This window comes from Phocoena sinus, chromosome 2 (genome assembly GCF_008692025.1).
Source record: "Phocoena sinus isolate mPhoSin1 chromosome 2, mPhoSin1.pri, whole genome shotgun sequence".
Classification (NCBI taxonomy): domain Eukaryota; kingdom Metazoa; phylum Chordata; class Mammalia; order Artiodactyla; family Phocoenidae; genus Phocoena; species Phocoena sinus.
In genome coordinates, this window is record NC_045764.1 from 150974368 (window position 1) to 150996383 (window position 22016).

General features: G+C 44.8%; 1 protein-coding gene across 1 annotated transcript; it reads left to right on the forward strand.

Annotated features, from left to right (window-relative positions):
- Positions 1–114: 114 nt before the first annotated feature.
- Positions 115–21807, forward strand: BATF (basic leucine zipper ATF-like transcription factor). The gene is made up of 3 exons (XM_032617794.1): positions 115–398; positions 2704–2808; positions 21234–21807. The coding sequence occupies exons 1-3, from the start codon at positions 336–338 to the stop codon at positions 21441–21443; spliced, it is 378 nt and encodes a 125-aa protein (XP_032473685.1). The 5' UTR covers positions 115–335; the 3' UTR covers positions 21444–21807.
- Positions 21808–22016: the final 209 nt, after the last annotated feature.

Here is a 22016-nt window from a genome sequence, read left to right on the forward strand (position 1 = left end):
TTTTCCCAGATATGTATTTTCTCTCAAGTTAACTTCTAACTTGTTTAAGTTTCCGCCCATGTGACTTCCAGCGCGAGTTACCAGAAACCACAAGAGAGAGAGAGAGAGGGCGCAAGCCCCAAAGCAAGCGACATGTCCCTGTGGGGAGCAGAGCCTCTGCACCCCAGAGTGAGGAGGCCGCTGGGGTCAGAGGTGGCTGCAAGGCGGGCTAGAGGAGGGCCCTGCGGAGGGGGGGTGGGCTGGTGGCCCGGGAGCAGTCAGGAAGGGGGGCCGGCTGGGGACAGGAGAACCCAGAGGCGCGAGGGGCTGCGTGGAGAGCCCGGAAGACTGCAGCCATGCCTCACAGCTCCGACAGCAGCGACTCCAGCTTCAGCCGCTCTCCGCCCCCCAGCAAACAGGTAGGGTCCTGCCTTCCCCTCCTCCTGCCTTCTGATTCTCCGGGCAAGGGCGGGGAGAGGGCCGGGCTGCCTGGGCCTGCCCCGGGAGCTGAGAGGCCAGGAGATGGCTGGTGGCAGGAGTTAGACTAAAGACACAGGATCTGCAGTGAAGCTGTGCATCTTGGCGGAGACCCTCGTCCTTCCACCCATCCTGCCAAATTATGCCCTCCTCATCCCCCGATGGTGCGTATCGCCTCCACCTCACCTGGGGTCCCACCCCATGAAGCTTTCGAGGAAGCCAAGAGGAGAATTAGCACCAAAGAACTCTGGTCTCTCAGAGGAAAGAGTCTACCTCTCTCCAAGGCAGCAAAATGAGAGGAGGAGTCTTAACGTGGGCTACGGGCACGCACACCCTGAATGCTAGATGGTTGCCCAGGAGACAGCCCGCAGGACAAGAGAGGAAAGGGATGGGGGTAAAGTAAAAGGTGGCAGAAGAGCAAGTTGAAAGGAGCAGGACCCTGTGCCAGCTCAGAGGATCTATCTTACCTCCTGGGCATGGCTACTGTTGCTAGCAAGGGTGGCAGAGAGAGGGCTGGGGGAGGAAGGAAATGAATCAGGAGATGGTTCTGGGGACTTGGAGACATTCCTTAGTAGCTCAGCTCAGCTCTGGAGAAACCAGAGAGATGAAGGTAGAGATTCTGCGAGCATTGGGAGTCTAGGTTGTGACTTCCACCTCAAAAGTTTTCAGCTTGAGGGTTGCCAAAAACAAGAAAACAAAAACGGGGGCACCCTGGCTGCCTTTGCAGCTCCTGCGGCTTTCTCCTCACTACATCCCTTGACAGCCCTCTCGATAGGAAGCCCTCTTCCTTCTCATCTAATACATCAGTGGAGGACAATTCCTTATCCAAATTTGTGGTTTAAAAACTGCATTCTTTCATTAACCTGGATATCCAAGAGGGCTTTCAAGATGCTGCAGCCCAAATAACAGTATGTAAACATACACTAAAGCTTCTGTCATCAGCATCTAACAGGAGAGCAGCAGGTAGGAAGGAGTCCTAGTGGAGACCTCTAGAGGACGAACAATCCAGTCCTCTGCTCAAGATGGTATCAGAGGGGTTCAGACTGCCTGGAAGTTTGTACTCTTCTTAGGAAGGAAATTACTCATGGCTTTCATGGTAACCTCGTTCCCCATCCCCCTTAGAGAAAGAGCACTTCCTTCCTATCTAACCAATTGCCCTCCGACTGCAATGGCCTGGAAGTATTGGGCACATTGGTGAGACATATGCTTGGTGGGCAGAGTCTTGCCCGAGGAACTGTGTCCCTCTAGCCTGTGGGGTCGTGAGAGTGGACAGGGCCGAAGGTACAGAAGGGTTTCACTCAGATTCCCCCACCTACCCTGCAGCATCTGGGGGAAAGCCGGAGCTAACCTCTCTGCCCAAGTAGAGCACATGCCCATCTGTGGGGTGCACTTAGAGAACACCCAAGGTTCCCTGTGTCCTCCTAAGTACCCATCCGCTATCTGCCACGGCCAGGAAATCTCCACCATTAAAACTGTTCTTGGTCTCCAGTTTGTACTAGGCATTGTGCTCAGGGCCATGGGGGATATCAAGGTCACTGAGCATAATGAAGGGAATGCAGGGGAAGAAGAGGCAGATCTGGGATAGGGACCTCAGTCCATGGGCACAGCAGAAGACACAAGGGGTACAAACCAGGAAGGTAGTGGTGGCAGGGGCGGGGGTGGCTTGGAAAGGCATCAGCCTTAGCATTGGAAGATGTAACTCTCAGATTACTGTGAGCTCTTGGGCAAGCTCTTTGAGCCTCAGTTTCCCCCACGTATAAGATGGAAATAATCGTATCAACTTCACAGAACTGGGGAATTCAACAAGGGCACCTCTGAGAAAAGGCACTTGCATAGAAGCTAGCACATAGTAGGTACTTAACAGAGTTTTGGGGGAAAAAAATAGCAAGAAGTTTCTAGGCCAAAAGTGAGAGGGTGAGGGTGGAGCAGACCTGAAGAGGAGAGGTGATAAAATACACTTCATCGCCTTAACCATCTTTTTCCAAATACAGCCCTATTGAGTTCTCAAGCTCGTTTGCCCTCTTCCTGTATCTTTTGGCCAAAGTTATAGAGACCTAAGAGAGTGTAACAGAGTGTGGAGGAAAGTTCCCTTTTGGGTTCAGCCTTTTGGTAAATAGGGGGGTGGATGGGCAAGTAAAGATGAAGAAATGGAAGGGTGGACAGCAGGATATCAAACACCATGAGAGCCTGCCTCCACTCAGAAGAGAGGGTTAGACTCCCCTAATTCTCATCATCTCTGCTTCCCAGGACTCATCTGATGATGTGAGAAAAGTTCAGAGAAGGGAGAAAAATCGCATTGCTGCCCAGAAGAGTAGGCAGAGGCAGACACAGAAAGCTGACACCCTCCATCTGGTGAGTGTTCAGACCTTTCTTCACCCTCTTGAGTGGTAGGCGTTGCTCCCCACCGCCTGTGGACTCCTGGACCATAGCTTTGAGTCTGCCTGTGTGGGGATGTGTATGTGGGGGAGTCGGTGGAGGGATGCAGGTGAGGCGGGGAGGGGAGGCTCTCCTGTGAGTGCATTGAGAAGATTCCGAAACAGGGGATGGGCCAGGAGGCTGAAAGAGAAATGAGTGCCAAGAGGGCACGAGGAGTAAAGGAGCTGAGTGTGGGCAGCCCAGAGGCTGGTGGAAGGCAGATCTACATGCTCAGAGATGGGGTAGCCTGAGACAGCTCCATCCCTCATGAACCCAGAGAGCAGAAGGCAGGACTGCCTTTGGGAGGAAGGTAGAAGGTGTAGAGGAGCCCATTGTCCCACAGTGCTAGGAACGTATATAGTCCCATCCCCCGGGAGGTCAGTTGGGCAGCCACCCTGAGGTTTGCATTTGGGACAAGGAGGTCCGCAGGGTGCTGCACCCCATACCTCTCTTCTGAACATCATTAAGGTTTGATTTCGAAATTTCTGTTTTGATGATATCCCAAGGGGTCTGTGAAAGATACAGTTTCAGGTGCACGTATCTGGGACGGTCACCATCCTGGTTGAGTTGCCTCCAGTCTCACACTTTCTAGGGAAGCCCTGATCCCTGGCTTGAGCAGGCGCCTTGGGTGATCTGAACTGCATTTCTCCCAGCAGTCCAAGATCCTGGTCAGTGTTTCTAAATTCTGGCTGTGAGCTTCATAAAGCAAAGCTTCCTCCTCATCTCCCACACCTTACCACCTCTTTTCTCTTCGCTCTGCCCCTCAATTTGCTCCCTGTTCGACCAGCTCTTATTTCACTGGCTCCTTCCTCTTCCGTCCCTTCAGCCCTTCCTCTGACAACTCTGCCTTCTCGTCCCTCCTCCTGAGCCATTCCCAAACCTCTGGCATCCCAGTAATTCATTCCAATGGTAAAAAGGGCAATTGACACCAAAAATGAATATGCTTATGGTTATTTGAAAGATTAGCCTGGTAATTGGCCAGTTAAAGAACAGTTGTTTTATTCCTGTCAAGAAAAAGTAAGATGTAGTTTTAGGTAAAAAGATACTGCTTTTAGCCTTGTAAGGAAGCAGAGAGCAGGCTGCACCAAGATCTCTGATTGGATGCTCGTGTTTCATTTGAAATGTATTCAACATGTCTTCCATTTCATACTAATGTAGTTTTATGTTCATGAATATTTGTTGAATTGAAAGAAAGAATGAACGAACACCAAGTCTGTTCTTCTCTTTGATAACTGTGATCAGTAGTCTAAATGTTAAGTTGGTGGTGGCCCTGCTTCTTATATGTTCTCCATGATTTCATTATGGCTTAGGGGCTCACAACACTCCAGTTTATTATTTTAAGCTTGAAAATCTATGATCACTCACTTGTCTCCAGCACAGTCTGATTCTAATTCAATATTCTTTGGAGCAAGCAAATGAACAAATAAATAGAAATTAGTAAGGATAAAACCTACCTTTTTGTAGAAGTAGACAATGTCCCAAGACTGGAAATATGCTATAAGTTTTATAAGTTTGTAATATTAAAAAAAAAAAACCCTGGAAACTAAGTATAGCTCAGCAGTGCCACAGTCACAAGGACATTGTTTGAATCCCAGCTCTGCCATTTGTTATCCGTATGACCCACCTTAGACCTTAGAGATGTTCTTAACCTCCCTTAGACTCAGTTTTCTTATTAGGAAAATGGGACAGTAACTACCTACCTCATAGAGATAGTGCATATAAAGAGGTCAAGTGTTAGTCACTGACATATCATAAATATTCAAAAGTTTTGAGGATAATCAGAGTAATATTAATAATAGTTATTATTAGAAGAAACAAGATAATCACAACTAAGATTTTATGTATATGAATTTATACTTATGTATAAATCACAGGATCTCAGGGCTGAAAGATTTCTTAAAGGCTGGAAAGTTCAGACACATGTTTGTTGCTTGAGACTCTCTACAACACCCTCCGGAAATGGTTCCCAGTGTATTGGTCACTTCTAATGATAGAGAACTCCCTGCCTCCTAACAGGAGCAGAGGAGTCTTCCTTATCTCGAGCTGCGCCACTGTCTCCCTGGAAATTCAACCCCCTGGTCTTCCTTCAACCCCTTGGGGACGTATCAGTGAGGGTGACATGTATGTTTCTTTGTTGTGGCAAGGTTTTCAACACTAACTAATCTGTCTCTCTTTGCAAGACAAGAGTTAGAACCAGAAGATTTAGCCCATCTGATTATACTAGTTATGGCTCTATTGGGATAATCTCTGGGGGTTGGTGGTCCCTGGAGCCCCCAGTCATGTAGTCACCGCATCCACACTCAAACCCCCAGCCTCAGTCTCTAGAATGTTCGCATCTTTCCCACACCTGGACACAAACTCCTCCCCACTCCTTTCTTTTGAGCACCCCGGCACTCATCTTCACTTTTTGCCCAGTGAGTAGGACACCTCAGAGTTTACACAGCAAGCCTGAGGGCTGCAACCAATGCGACTTATGTTTCTTGACTTTGGGTGGAAGCTTTTGGCAGCAACAGGTAAATCTGCCACCATCAAACAGAGGGTTTGGCTGTGATCTGAAATGTTCATTTCGTCTCAGACAATAATCACCCATCTTCTGCATCCATTATCCTCTTAATTATGTTTGTGATTCAGGTAGAAAACCTTCTACTTTACCACCAGCATTCTTAAGGTTGGGTGCTTGGTTTGCCCTTCACTCCTTTCTGTGCTTGTCTCCACATGCTGAGGCTCTGGAACCATTCTCTGGCCCTCAGACATAGCCATAGGACTCATCTACAAGACGTTAAAGACCAGGGTTTAGAAATTACTGAGCGTACAGTACCAAGTTTGTATTAGTGTGCTAGCCTCATATATGCTGGGATAAACATTGATTTCTCGGTTTCAACTTCGTCACTGTTATCTCTCTTAAAATACCAAAAGAATTATCCTTTTCTCTAGTGAGAGTGTGGGATACCTATTATTTAACGTTTTCAGTATCTATCCTATAAGTGGTTTACACCAAAACACTGTATATTGATTGCTTTTGAAATAGCAGAGTAGGGAAGTTGCTGCTTTCAGCAATGTGTTTAACCTCATGCCAATGTTATAACATCTCTGGCCTTGACTATCCCGCACATAAACCGAATCAGGTGCTTCTTTTCATACTTGTGATTATCAACAAAGTCCACATTCTGTGGGGTTTTTTTGCTTTGTCTTTTTTGTTCGCACCTCATGGCGTGCGGGATCTTAGTTCCTGGACCAGGGATCGAACCCATGACCCCTACAGTGGAAATGAGGAGTCCTAACCATTGGACCACCAGGAATTCTCCCACATTCTGTTTTAATTCTCCTTTGGTTGGTGTCTCAAACAGCACTCATCACACTCAGTTCCTTTTCTCCCGCAGTCAACTATAGAGTCCATTAGGCATAGTAAAGGCATTGATTAAAAGGAGAAGGTCATATCTTGACCCGTTCACTTTCAAAAGATATTAGTACCTAATAAGTGTATCCAAGATAATCAGCTGAAAAACTAAGAAAAATAATAGGAATCCAGTCAGCTTTCAAAGTTAACACAAAAAGTAATAACTTTTCCTAGGCAAATAGATTACAAAATTTAATAGGAAGAAAGATTCTGTTTATAATACCAAGAACAGCAAATGGAAGGAAGGAGTAAATTTAACAAAAAATATGCAAGGTTTAATTTTTTAAACTTCAAAATTATTCTAAGAGATTAAAAAAACACTCAAATAAATGGAAAGATATGCCTTATGTAAAGATAGCAATTTTCCTTAAGTTAATTTAGAAATTGAATTAATTTAATATGATCTTAATAAACTAGGATTTTCTGGGTATTGGAGGAAAATGAAATTAGCTATTCTAAGTACCTGGAGAAAAATAACCATGTGAGAGTTTCCAGGAAAATTCTAAAGAAGGAGGGTAATTAGAGACGATTAGCTGAATAAGATATTAAAGTGAATTACAAATATAGATTTCAAAGCAGTGTGGAAAAGACAAAACATTGGACAGAATAGAACACAGAAATAGACCCCCAAGCAAGCTCAAATTTAAGACCCCAATACATATGTCAGTTCCTAAGACACAAGTACAGATGCAAAATGTCTAGGATGGCATTTCAAACCAGAGAGAGAAAGATGAATTATTCAATAAATAGTGTAGGGACTAAATAAATAGGGACAACTGGCTAGTTATTTGAAGAAAAAAAAAAAAGGTAGAGTTTTCATTTCTTATACAACACACACATAGATTAAATGTGGGAAAAGATTAAAGAAATTTGGAAAAATTAGCATTAAAATATTTACCTTGGAATGAAGTCTTTTCCGGATAAAATGCAAAACCCTGAAGCCATAAAGGGAAAGATTGATATACATTATCTTTATACATGAAAAGTGAAAGTGTCTATACAGCTCAAAGTACCTAATATGCAAAATCAAAGGCAAGTGAAGGCTGGGAAAAATACCTGCAACACAAATGACCAAAAAAGGGCATATTTGCTTAATATATGAGAGCTCTTATGAATAAGAAAGCGCTCAACAACCCAAAAGAAAAAATGAGCGATAATTAGGAATAGGCAATTTACAGAAAGAGAGAAATAAATGGCAAATAAATATGGAAAAGGTGCTAGACCTTACTTAGTTAGGGAAATGACAAGGCAACAGTTAGATCCCCTGCCAGATTGGCAAAGACAAAAAATGTTGCTAATACACCATGTTGCCAAGGTGATGGATAAGCAGGTACCACCACACACTACTAGAAGTCTAAGTGGGTGCAGTTCCGTTAGAGGGCAATTTGACCATGTCCATCGAAATTACAAGTGCACATACGCTGTAACTCGGCAATTTTACATCTAGGTGTCTGTTTAGAAACATACCCACAGATTGCACAATTATGTACATGTAAAGATAACCATTGCTGCATTGTGTGTCATAGCAAAGACTGGAAACTAGCTAAATATTCATCAGTAAGGGACTCAAATAATCTATCGTTTGTTCATTCAGTGGATACCACGAAGGTGTTAAAATAACGAGTTATATACAGATGTGCTAATCTGAAAAGATTATCTATACTCTTAAGTGAAAAAGTATGAGTATGGTATATAGTTTTCTCCCATGCATATTTTTAATAAAAAGAAAAACATATGTGCCTATGTGTATAAACTTTAAAATTTTCAAATAGGTTTCCCCCCAAAATGGCTAACGGTATATATTTCCGAAAAGTAGGACAAAAGGTCTAAAGCAGGAGAGAGATACTTTGCATTTTTTTTACCTTTTTATATAGTTTGGATGTTTTTATCATGTGCTTTTATTTTTATAATGTAGATATTTAAATTCCCAATATCGATCATTATTACATATGCATTAGGATGATTTCTTTTCTAATTTGATTTCAAACATTGAATAGTCTTCCATTGTGACATTTTATCCCTTGAACATCCTACATAAATATCTCAGTCCTTTGGGACAACCAACTGTCAGCTGGGATTTGTAATGAGTAATCCTAAGGTCTCCAGCGCTAGTAAGAGATGACAGACCAGTTTCATTTGTGTGGTTATCCTGGTAATTGTAGGATATCTCTGGTGCCTTGGAGCAGGAAGGATTTTGAGTCTGTATCCCAGGTTAGCGGGAGACTTGAGATCAGTTGAGAAGTTTTGTTCATGAAAAAGCTAAAAGTAGAGGGGGTGGTGGGCAGACAGTAATATTAGCCGAGAGCTGTGATGTTGACAAGTCAGACCTGGCCTTGAGGGTGGAACTGGAAGAAAAGTACAGTAACAGGGCCAAATCTGGAGCTGGAACTTCAAGTACTTAGATGGGGGTAGGACAGGTGCTTGCCTGGGGCTGGCTCCTGAAGGAGTCTCACATTAGTTTAAAATAAGAAAAAGATTTACAGGTTCCAGGGTAGATCTTTAATGCCATATGTAACAAACATCATGAGTGTAAATTGTGCCTGAAATTAAGCTGTTGCTGTGAGAAATAAGGTATTTACAATTGGAGGAAAACTGAGTAATGGAGGAAACGAAGCTCAGCAAAGATATTAACTTCCTGGGCCTTCTTAGAAAGAGACACTGTTGTTCTTGGTTTTCTGGGAAGGACTGGGAGAGAAGCCTGTTCATGGTCCTTTTTCATTCCGTCAGTTTTTTTCTCTCTCTGGGAGACCATGCCATAAGATTTATTGGCATAGAGAAATCACAGGTAAAATAAAATAAAATAAAACAAAACAAAAAGCTAGAAAGTATGTTTTAGCTAGTTCCACCCTAAAGAAGTTCAGTGTAAAATCAGTGAACTTTCTGTGGAAAAGAGCCATTTCTCTTGGGCCTCTATTGCTATGAACTTCTTTTTATTAAAAACATGTTAATTGGGCTTCCCTGGTGGCGCAGTGGTTGAGAGTCCGCCTGCCGGTGCGGGGCACACGGGTTTGTGCCCTGGTCCAGGAAGATCCCACATGCCGCGGAGTGGCTGGGCCCGTGGGCCATGGCCGCTAGGCCTGTGCGTCCGGAGCCTGTGCTCTGCAACAGGAGAGGCCACAACGGTGAGAGGCCCGCGTACCGCAAAAAAAAAAAAAAAAAAAAAAACAAAAAAAAAACCATATTAATTGTATTAGGTTAAGTAACTTGTCTGAGGTCATACATCTTGTAACTAGGTCTGTCTGACTGAAGAGCCCATCTTCCTAACCACTAGGCAACACAGCCTCTTCCTTTGGACTCGCATGAAAATGTATTCATCTTCCCTAACTGATCCTCCTTGAATCTCTTCCTGAAGTTTTTTCTCTTGTTCTTTAAGCAACATCCTCCAAAGTTGACACTTTTCCTCCTCCATCATTAGGCCTAGTCGAGAAATTAATGATGTCTCTGAGCAATAGATTGATATAGCCATTGAGACCATTTTTAAATAAAGCTGTGTAGCAATAACTATTAACATCTTGCTCTTTGGTGCAGCAATTCCACTTACAGGAATTTGAAGAAACAATGATGCACAAAGATGCTCAATTCATCATTATTTGTGAACAGTAAACACTTTATCAATACTATAAAATTGGACATATACCCAACTACTGGAGACTAAGTATATTATGACACATTCATATGCTAGAATTTTATGCTGGCAATAAAAATGACGAAGTGGATCTGTATTTATCAACACAGAAAGATGTCAATTACATAGCACTGAGAGAAAAAGCAAGTGACAAAGAGTATGCAGAGTATAATTCCGTTGATGTAAAATTTGTGGTTTGGAGGGCATGTTTGCATGCATAAAGAGATGTCTGGAAGAATATTCTCCAAAATGATAATAATGGTTATTTCTGAGCGGTTGAATTTTGAATAGCTCACCTTATTCCTGGTACTTTTCTGTAATTCTTTTTATTATGATGAATGTATACCATTTAAAAAATCAGAATAAAAAATTAGACTATTCTCATTTGGGAAGGAAAAACACATGAAGGAATTCACCAGCCCTAACTGCTTGTCCTGCTGACAATGGATCAGTGTGGTTATGGTCAGGAGGCATGTTTGCAAGGAGGCCAGCTTCTCACCAGTCTTGGCATTATAAGGAATTTCTGTCTAAATGGGATTACATGTCCCAGGTCAGAAATTGATGACACCCATTCAGCTGAAGTCTTCATGAAGCTGTTCTCAGCAGCTACCAGACTACTTTTTCTTGGAAAGGATGAGGGAGTCTCTCTAAACCCCAAGCTGCTCTGGGGTTTTCCTTAGTCTCCTCTGTAGGACTAGGTCTGGCCCTCTGAGTCCTAAGGGATTCCATAGGTTGATTCCACAGGACAGAGTCCCCTTCAGATTGTGGGGTATCTGTAGAGGATCCTGCCATGGGTCCACATGGTAGCTTGTGGAGGGAATAACAAAAACTATAGTCATACCCCATTCTTGATGGAATCACAGAATTAAAAGGAAACTCAGAGATACTCTAGGTCACCCTGCTGTGTTATCAGTGAGGACACTGATGTCTTCCTTAAGGACACCCAAGAACCCAAACCTCTTGCCTTCCCACCTCTTGCTTTTGTTTTTGTGCCACTTTGCTGAACAGGACTTTGCTCGGCAGATGGTGTTGCCCTCACATGTCCTTTTGCAAAGGGTGAGCCAAGAAGTAGGCCATTAACTAGGACACGTAAACGGCCTAGGCACTCTTCAGCAACAAAACCCAAGCACACAGCAAGAGATGAAAAAGGCAGAGAGTCCCAGGCTGAGAGGGGCTAAGTTTAAATGTTCCTTTATTTAAAAAAGGTCTTAAAGTTGTAATCCAAAATCAAAAGGACAATGACATATTGGGGGAAATATTTGTGTCAAATTAAATAATTTCAGATTTAATATTTTTTTAAAGAATTTTTTTTGATGTGGACCATTTTTAAAGTCTTTATTGAATTTGTTACAGTATTGCTTGTGTTTTGGTTTGGTTTTTTGGCCGTGAGGCATGTGGGATCTTAGCTCCCCGACCAGGGATTGAACCTGCTCCCCCTCGCACTGGAAGTCGAAGTCTTAACCACTGGACCTCCAGGGAAGTCCCCTTGATTTAATATTTATACTATAGAAAGAACATTCTTTTTAAAAAAAACATCAAGACTCCAATAGATAAGTGGGCAAAGGCTGTGAACAGAAAGCTTACGTAACATTTTTTCCTACCAAAATGAAAATAACCCAATTTTCTATTCTGATTGTGCAAACAATATACACTATGGATTTCTCAACCTCAGCAATATTGACACTCTGAGTTGGACAACTCTTTGTTGTGTATGTGGGAGGGGGTTGGCCCCCTGCACTGTAAAATGTAAAATCTACCCACTAGATGCCAGTAGCACGACCTCACCCCTCTAGTTGGGAAAATCAAAAATATTTCTAAATCTTCCCAAATGTTCCCTTGGGGGGCAAAATTGTCCTTGGTTGAGAATGCTGTACTAGCAAATAGACATGCAGAAATCTTATTCTTGGTAATTGATAACTTGTAACATTAAAATGAAATTAAGAGGGCTTCCCTGGTGGCGCAGTGGTTGAGAGTCCGCCTGCCGGTGCAGGGGACACGGGTTCGTGCCCCGGTCTGGGAGGATCCCACATGCCGCGGAGCGGCTGGGCCCGTGAGCCATGGCCGCTGGGCCTGCGCGTCCGGAGCCTGTCCTCCGCAGCGGGAGAGGCCACAGCAGTGAGAGGCCCGCGTAACGCATAAAAAAAAAAAAAAAAAAAAAAAAAATGAAATTAAGAAACCTTCAAAAAGTTAGTTGGCAAAATAAATTATTTAAAATTACAACACCTAAATCCCAACGAAGTTGTAGTAAAATTAATATATACATTCACTGACGATGACATTGTATATATTACATAACCCTTTTACAGCAAATACTTAATGAACTGGAAGATGTTCATTGCAGCATTATTTATAATAACAACCAAAATGTCCAACATTAGAAAGCCATGTTAAGTAAATTGTGGATCATCTATTTGTTGATGTCACCATTAAAAGAATACTTATGGTGATTTTTTAAGTATGACAAAATTATGACAAAAAGGAAAATACAAATTGTATATGTACTCTGAGATTTTATAAAAATAAGTATCCATGTTCGTTAAAAAGGACAAGATGGCAACATATACAAATGAAAAGAGTCACGTTTAGAGAACTGTGATCATGGGTGGGTATACTTTTTAAAAAATGTCTTTAGTTATACTGTATATTTTTTTATTTAAAAATATAAAAAAAGATCAAATAGAGCGCTGAGTGAATTCTGGTAGAAATCGAGGATGAGAACAGAGAGGGTATCATTGAGTTAGAATTTGGGGGGCAGGCTTTGGTAGGAGATCTTATCATTTATCATCCAAATAGGAACACTTTTGAGTGAAAAGAGGCACTAGTAAAAATTACACTAGGACGGTAGCTATGAACTGGGACTGTCCCAGTAAACATCTGGTCACACTAGATTTAGGGGAACCAAGGAGGGTGACCTAAAGCTCTTAGGAAAATTCAAGAGTAGTAATAAATTTCAGAGCCAAGCAGAGGGGGCTAGATTCCTGGTACCAAAATGCAATTTCCTGCACTAGATAACTCTGTAACTGACATATTTTCCAGGTACTCAGCTGGCACAAGACTATGCCTTAGTGCTAAGAGTTTGGGGAGGTCCAGAAAATGACAAAAGCAAAGGCCATATTCCTAGTACTAGAGCTCACGTCAGCAGAAATAATTCATTCTGCTGTACAAGTATATGTGAAATGCCTCCTACGGGCATTTTTTCTAGGCGCTGAGAATTCAGCTGGGACAAGACAGACTAAGTCCCTGATTTCAGGGACCTTACGTTCAACCAGAAGTCAGACTGGAAAATCAACTGACCAATCGTTATTTATTATTTCACTAATCACACAAAGGGAAGAGGGCTTTGAAGAAAACCAAATAGTGCAATATTGACAGTGACTTAGGGACAGGGATGGGGACAGTGATCAAGGAAGGTCTTTCTGAGGCCCTGACATTTGAGATCAAATACGAGTCAAGAGAAGGAGCCTGGGAAGATCTGGGGAAAGGATGTTCTCTTGCAGAGACTTCAGGTCAAACTGTGAGGGGCCTGTCAGAGTCAGAAAGATGCCTTGTGGGGCCTGGGACTGTGAGAGTGTGAGGAGGAACTCAGGAACAAAGGCCACTGTGCTGCAGGGGGCAGGAACCAGACTGGGGGTGGAGGGTGGGTGGAGGGTCAACAGAATGAATTCAGATTCAGTGGGGACAGAGTGGGGGCAGATATATCTGAAGCTAAATTCTGATCTACAAAATGGGAAGCAATTACACCTCACTGGGCTGTTTGAGAGTTAATGAGAGAACAAATGTAAAAACAAAGCAATAGTGCGTTTTTTGTCTGTTTTGCATTGGAGAGAAGACTTTATTTGCTTAATGCAGAGAGGCTGGCATTTTCCTATAAATCAATCAGGTAAAGATATTAGATGTATTATCATATATGAAAACATATGCCCTACTTTCCAGTTGTTTATATGAACTTCAAGAACACAAAGGGAGTTCCCTGGCTGTCCGGTGGTTAGCGCTCCGTGCTTCCACAGCAGGGGACACAGGTTCAATCCCCGGTCGGGGAACTAAGATCCCACATGCCAGAAAAAAAAAGAACACTAATGGTTTCACTGGCTGGGCTTTTCACCACCACTGGTCAAGTCTCCTTTGCTTGGTATGGTTCAGACAGGTCAAGTTCAAGCCAGGGAAACTGTAGGCAGGGTTCTCACAGTGGTGTGATTCTGCTGTCCCCACTCCATAGCTTCAGTTTGGGGAACAAAAGCAGGGGTTTGACTGGGCCTTTTTTAAGAAAATGAATATCTTACACTCACTTGTAACTATCCTAGAGTTAAAAGTAGAAGCTATAAAAGTACTTAAATGCTTGGTTAAGCACTCCCTGGGGAATTTCATGGACATCACAAACAGCAGACCCTTCAAATGCAGGTCTCAGATTTTAGTAAATTATTAGAGACTCCAAGTTGGCAATCAAGCAACATGATTTTACTGAACACCTACTATGTGCCGGCACAGTCCCAGTCACTGAGGACAAAACAGTGAAGACAAGGATAGCTCCCGTCCTCATGGAGCTCAACAATCTAAAGGACAACTAATTTGATAAAGTTATCATTAATGAGATTCCAATAAGTGCCTTACCTCTCACCTTTCTGTAAGAATGAACTATCCTGGGCTACTTGAAATTTTCACCAAATATGATTCTTTACCTTGAACAGTCATTAACTTTTTTTTTTTTTTTTTGCGGTACTAGGGCCTCTCACTGCTGTGGCCTCTCCCGTTGCGGAGCACAGGCTCCGGACACACAAGCTCAGCGGCCACGGCTCACGGGCCCAGCCGCTCCGTGGCACGTGGGATCTTCCCACACCGGGGCACGAACCCGTGTCCCCTGCATCGGCAGGTGGACTCTCAACCACTGTGCCACCAGGGAAACCCAGTCATTTACTTTTAGAAAAAATTTTTGACTTAGAAATGTCCTCCTCCTTCTTTAAAGTTCTTTATATTATAGTTATATTATTCATACTATGTTATACAATAAAATTATTTAATAAAATAAAAATATATAACATGATATAATAAATTTAATAAAATCAAACATTGTATATATTTATATTGTTATATTATTTTAAAGAGCAATCCACTATGAACATAATTGTCAAGCTAGTTGCTCATTAAGCTCACCTGGGAAGTGTTTTTTTAATCTTGATGCCTGAGACCCAGTCTGGAACAATTAAATTAGAACCTGTCAGGGGTGAAATCCAGGAATTAAGATTTTTTTTTTTTTTTTTTTGCGGTACGCGGGCCTTTCACTGTTGTGGCCTCTCCCGTTGCGGAGCACAGGCTCCGGACGCGCATGTTCAGTGGCCACGGCTCACGGGCCCAGCTGCTCCGCGGCATGTAGGGATCTTCCCAGACCGGGGCACGAACCCGTGTCCCCTGCATCGGCAGGCGGACTCTCAACCACTGCGCCACCAGGGAAGCTCCAGGAATTAAGATTTTTTATAGCTCTTCAGGCAACTGCAGTGTACAGCCAGGGTTGAGAATCAGGGAGCAGTGACATTTGAAGCCTGTCAGGTGCGTGTGGTGGAATGTGTGGAGTGAATTTGGGGCAATTTTGTGGGTATATACCCAGACAGTCTGTCTCAGAGGCCCGGCAGCTTAAAACAAAACAAACAATTCAAACCTTGATGTTGATGGCAATTATTAGTTGTTTGTTTTTCAAAATTGGACTTGCTAGTGACAACCTTTCTAACTTGAGGTATCAGTCAGGATTGCATTCTGCTATGAGTTATAGAAAAACTATCAAGCAGAGGCATCAACAAGTCACCATTTGTATTTTATATTTTTCTCATATACTAAGAAGTTCAGAAGTAGACAGTCCAGGGATAATGCAAGGATGTCGTCAAAGAACCAAGCTCCTTCTTTCTCTCTGCACAGCCATCCTCAGTATGTGGATGAGTTTTCATCCTCAGGGCTACAAAATGGCTGCTGAACCTCCAGGCATCAATCTGTGTCCAGGGAGGGTAGCCTTTGTCTGGTGAAGCTCTGCCTTTTTCCCTGAGGAGAGAAGCTCGTCCCCTCCCTTCCTACCCCCTACCCCCCCCCCATTTCTGCTTATGTCTTATTGGTCAGACCCTGTCGCATGGTCATACCTACCTGCAGGGGAAGCTGGGTAATTGAGGAATTCTTTTCCCAGCCTCTCTAGAGGAAAGCAGGGGGAAGGAGTTTGGAACAGATATTGAGTGAGCCAACCTATAGTGTTTCTCACACACGAGGTCAATGAAATCACAGCCCTGAAAGCCAAAGAACAGGAGACAGGAACCCAGGCAGGGGCCTGAAGGGCATGGTTGATGTGGCTAAACATCAGTGGATGATGAGGTGCTGACGGCCCTGGAGCTTCAGCTTTAAGGTATGAAAGTGAAGATTTCTCCAGAATTATTCAGTGCAAAGACCTGTGGTTTAGTGATTCCTGTTCTCTTCTCATCCGGTGAGGAACAGGAGTTGGAGTTAATTTCCCCAGGATTCAGGGGAAAGGTAGGCATAGATCCCACTATGGCTTGGGATGTGCCCTACCTCTCAGTTCACAGACTCCTCCAGGAAACCTGGGCTCCACCCTATGTCTGCATGGGGGACAGGGGTCCGAAACTGCTGGAGACTGAACAAATAACTGGGTGTGAGGGACATGAGCTTGACACACTATTCTCACATTGAAGTGTGGGTGGGAGCTGAAAGGTCACCTTGCCAATAAATGACTGCATGTTCTGTTGAGGAGGAAACACACAGGGACTATTTTCACCCTTCTGGAAAGTGTGATTAAAAAAATTCAAGGAGAAGGTCAAGGCACAAACCAGAACTGGCAGGAAGGAGGACCAAGCCCTGCTCAGAAGGCCTGGAGAGTCCCTGCCAGAGCCTTGGGTCAGGGCCTGTCCTCAGCCTTGGTCCCAACTGGCTTCCCTGTGGGTAAGGGACCCACCTGGGGATTCCCCATCATTCAAGCGCTCTACAGTGACCCGTTACTTGGCCCCTCCACTAGGGAATTTCCCAGAATGTTCCCACACCCCCAGAAGCCTCCTCCTTAGCCACCCCCAAGCTGCTTGTGGTTCCTGGTAGGGGTGGCATCAAGTAACCTCACAGGTGAGTGTGAATTGTGAACATTTAGCAACTCAATTTGCCTGAGGCGGGAAAAGAGGGAAGATGAAATTGGAAAGTCAACCAGGCTGAGGCCTCACAGGAGATAATTACCAGATATCATAAGATTTAAACAGACTTCAAAGGCAAGAGAGCATGGTGGGCACAGACTCTGAAGCCAGACTGTCTCAGTTCAAGCACTGGTGCTGCAACTGACAAGCTGTGTGACCTTGAACAAGTTACTCAACTTCTCTGTACCTTAGGTTTTCCTCTTCTGTAAAATGTGGCTAATAATATTATATACCACATAGGATTCTTGCAAAGATTAAATATAATGATAATTGTAATTATGTAATTGGGCACATGTAGCACCCAATAAATGTTAGTTATTATTAAATCGAACTGGATTATTCTTTTAAAATTTTGGTTTCTACTAATCTTTCTCAAATAAATTGAGTCTATGTACCTCTGCTCCCAACACACCTACCCCTTCCCAACAGTTAGAGGCTCTAGTTGGCTAATATACACAGGTGGTCAATTTAAAATCTGAAATATTTGAGTTGCAGAGGGCTTGGAGATCTTCTAATCCTGTGGTTTTCAACATTCACTGCACATTAGAATCCCCTGGGGAGCCCTTAACAACCCAATGCCCAGGTGCACCCAGACGGATTAAATCAGAATCAGGCATCAATACTGTTAAAACTTTCCAGGGATCCCACTGATCCCGGCGTGTGACCAAGGCTGAGAATCATTGTGTTGGTCCAGTCTTCCTGTTTTAAAGTGAGGCAACTGGGGCTCAGAGTGGGAAAGGGAGTCACCGAGGGTCACCCAGCCAGGACCAGAACCAGGACCCCTGTCCACAGTTAACTGATGGAGCCCACCATTGTCACGTATTTCAGACCTCACTGTGCATCTGGGGAAGGTCTGGCCCCGAGTTAACCCTCTCACAGAGTAGCTGGACAGGAGATTCCCTCCCAACTCAGGTCAGGAGGCCATGATCAGCTCTGTGATTGGAAGAGTGTAACCAACTCAGGGTTCTTGTACTGTGTTTAAGGATCACCCAAAGCAAGACCCAGTTTTCTCTTGGAAGGCTACTGATCTTAGTGACCTTCAGAGACCCTAAGTCACGAAGTCTCTCAGGAGAAGCCATGGGTGTGTTAAAAGGAGCATAGGGCTGAGGATGGGGAAGCCCTGAGCCCAGCCCTGCTCTGCACCTACATGGTTATGGGGCTTTGGATCAATCACTCAAAGTTTCTGGCCCTCTGAGAAAGTAGGTGTCTTGAGGTGAATCTATAGCCCTTTGCCCCAGCAGCTGCTGCCACCAGCCCGTGATAATTTTGGGGGGTATGTGCAATAGGTTTGTCCCAGGGTCTCAGTTGGCCTCATCTGTAAAGTAGGGATAATAGCAGCTGGCCTTGCATAGCCACCTCAGAGGGTTACTGTGAGGAGCCTGAAGTGCCTAAATGAATTCCAAAAAGTAAAAAGCAGGATACTTGGAAGCCCAAGGGCAGGCTCACCCCTCCCCCATCACAGGAGAAGACATGCATGTTAGAAGCCAAAATTTACTTTCTAAACATTACTTTCCTTTTCCCCTTGAGTTCTTGGTTTCCAGCCCCCACTGGGAATTTAGGGGGAAATTAGAGGGGTGTGATCATGGTACCTCTGGGTCAAGAGCTGCTCCCATGGCCACCTTTGCCATCTGTCCCCGTGTGAGAGCCCCTTCCACAGCATGACGGCCCCAGGGAGGGTCAGAGTGGACCAAGCAGTGGCAGGTGGGGATGTGGAGGGATGAAAACCCCAGATCAGCCACTTCCTTCTGCGAGCGAAGTCAAACTCTTCCTCTGCTAAGTGTCTGGCTGGCGGCAGGTCCCCTGGGCTGGCAGTACTGCTTTCTCTGGGGCCCTGGCGGGAAGCAATCTTGCTTCCCAAGGTAAAGACAAGTTTCTTGTCACAGCTGGTTATTTTCTACTTAGAGGCGGTGGCGGTTATGAATGCTCTCCTAGCGCTCTGGGATCTCCCAGGAGGGCGGGGAGAGGGAGAGGAGAAAGCCAGAGCTCAGCAGGGCTCGCTGAGGGAGGAAGAGCCCGCTGTCACTTCCCGAAAGCTGGGCCGGCCTCTAGGCGGAGAGAAGGTCAGAGCGATTGGTCCCTGCGGCCCGCCTACCCCACCCCTCCCTTCTGCCTCGGGGTTTGCCCAGGCTCTTTGGAGCACAGAACTTACAGTAAATGTTGTCACCAGTGGAAACTCTCAGAGGGGGTGAGGAAAAGGGCTAGAGGAAGGGGCCAGGACTCCCGGCCCCCAGTTCCCGTCTTACCAACACCCCCCCGGTCTCATGTGTTGCTTTATCTTACCTTTTGGTAAAGAGGGGATGCCCTCTCTCTGGGATGTGCCCGGAAACAACCAAATGGTAAGATGAACGAGCCGGTCACACCCCGCAGAAGCGGCAGCCCATGCCCCTGACTCTATCATCATGGCTGTTGGTATCCCAACTCCCCCACCCCGTCTTAGAGATGGGGGTTTTCTCTGTACCGACCTAGGCACATTTTCTAGCTCAGTGCCACATACAGGAAATGCTAGGCTGAGGCTGAGCACGCTCACGCTTGTTCTGTACAAACGGATGGAATCTGGCTTGATGGGTAAGGCCACATTCTCCTCTACCACTTAAAAAGAACCCCCAGGTGCATGGCTTAGGGCAATTGGCAGTGTAACTAGCTCTCATTAACCTGTAGCTCATGCTCCTGATGGATTATCTAAGGCAAATTTTAAATGTCAAATTATCTCACATCTGCTCACTCCCCACTGTAATTCTGAGTCAACTTCTGGTCCAGCCGTTGATGTCATCAGGCAGCCAATCAACAAACACTTGAGTTCATACTCTAGGCCAGGCACTTACTAAGTGCTTGAATAATTAAAATAAATTTATTACCATATTTAACATTAATATCTATTGTTTTCAAACTTGCCTGATCATCAGAATAATCTGGGGCACTTGTTAAAACTTCAGATTCCCAGAATTCACAGAAAATCCCAAACCCACTGAGTTCAAGTCTTTAGATTTGAGGAAGGGCCTGGAACTATATTTTTATCAGGCCCTCAGATTAATTCTAATGATACAGCAAGTTTGGAAAATACTAACCTAAGTGAAACAGAACTAGAAAAATAAGATCTGGACTCCAAATATTAGGTCGCTTTTTGAACTGAAATGTAATTTATTTGCATCTCCAGTGCTATTTTTCCTTCCTCTGTGGGTACCAATGATTAGCCCAGAAGGTCTATTTGAGTCAAGGAATGTGAACCTTAAAATCATATTGGAAATGAAATTCCCCTGGGTTTTCTGAAGGTGGGATCGTTTTCCAGTAAATGCTAATTACCAGGGTGTCATTGTTGATTAATTAATGATGTGATCAGTAATTAGCACTCTTTACCCTGAGTTCTTCTGATTAGCATGTTATCTGATGGTTCCCTTAAGCAACACGGGAAAGGTGTTTCTGGAAAAAAGGAAGCACAGGTGCTTGGGACACACCCAGAGTACTACAGAACAAGCTGCTGGAAGAGCAGAATGGCGTGGAATCGAATGCTGTGCTGGAGTTTGACTATTTACTATTTAGAAAGACCCTAAACATTCTAGAATCTGGGTGAAGTAGACAACTAACCATGGACTCCATTTGTAAGACTAAATGCAAATGGTAACGTTAGGAGAAGACACCGTATAACATAGAGAGGAAAAGACTGAAATTAGTTTAAGACGGTCTCACAAACTCTTTGTGATTTTTGCTGGGCTCTGGCCTCCCAGCCGGTTTCCCTCGACATATACTTGCCGCTCTCAACCCTCGCACACACTCACAGAGATCTATGCATGTACACCTGCACACAAAGGAGCACACATGCAAATTCACGCATGCCTTCACACACACATCTCTCTTAGTTGGGACCATATGAAACCGCCATTCTTATAGGTCAAAACAGACAAGTAGCAATTTCATATGGTTCAAGCTAAAAGCTATGCATATACATGCACAAATATACGTGTGCTATAGATGCACCCATCCACACACAGGACACATACAAATATATATGCACACGTGCACACTCGCATGTGCAGAAAAAATCACCGATGCCCTTCTCCATGGTTGTGCTAGTGAAAATCTAACGCAGACTCCCACTTCACAACGCCCCCCTGCCCCGCCCCCGCAATCTTGCAGAGCGCTGACATTAACCTGCAACGCCCATCCTTTCCGCTCGCAGGAGAGTGAAGACCTGGAGAAACAGAATGCAGCGCTGCGGAAGGAGATCAAACAGCTCACGGAGGAGGTGAAGTACTTCACGTCGGTGCTGAGCAGCCACGAGCCCCTGTGCTCGGTGCTGGCCCCCGGCGCGCCCTCGCCCCCCGAGGTGGTGTACAGCGCCCACGCCTTCCACCAGCCTCACGTCAGCTCCCCGCGCTTCCAGCCCTGAGCTTCCCGAGGGCGGGAGAGAGCGGAGCCCCCAGCCCCGGCTGCTCCCAGGCCTCGGGAGGGGCACGCAGACTGTGGCCAGCGGCCCTTGTCCCTCAGCGCCCTCTCTCGACCCGGAGACCCGGAGGCGGAGGCCTGGACCGGGATGGAGCACAGGACGCAGCTGCTGGACGTGTGAACGGCCTCCCGAAGCGTGGCCAACCGCCCGGCAGCGTGGGCTGGACCTTCACGTGGGTGGGAGGCCGGATCCAGAGCTACGTCAAGCATAACGCCCAAGTCCCAGGGCACAGAGGGAGGAGGGGTAGGGAAGGGTTATTTTTCTAAATAAATGTCTTAAAAGAAACCAGTCTGGCCAGGGCTTGAAACCTTAAGTTCTGTGGGGTTGGGGTCGTTTTTGGTTCTTGGCCTCAGGAGCCCTTAAAGCTCCGGAGATTCAGCTAATATTGCTTCTTTTCCATGGCTTGTTAATCTACTTGGGAAGCTGGCTTTTCTCAAAGAATCTTCAATTCTTCTTCTAGGCATCTTCTTGATTTTCCTCCCCAAATCGCCTCACTGTGACCTCTCACTTTCCATT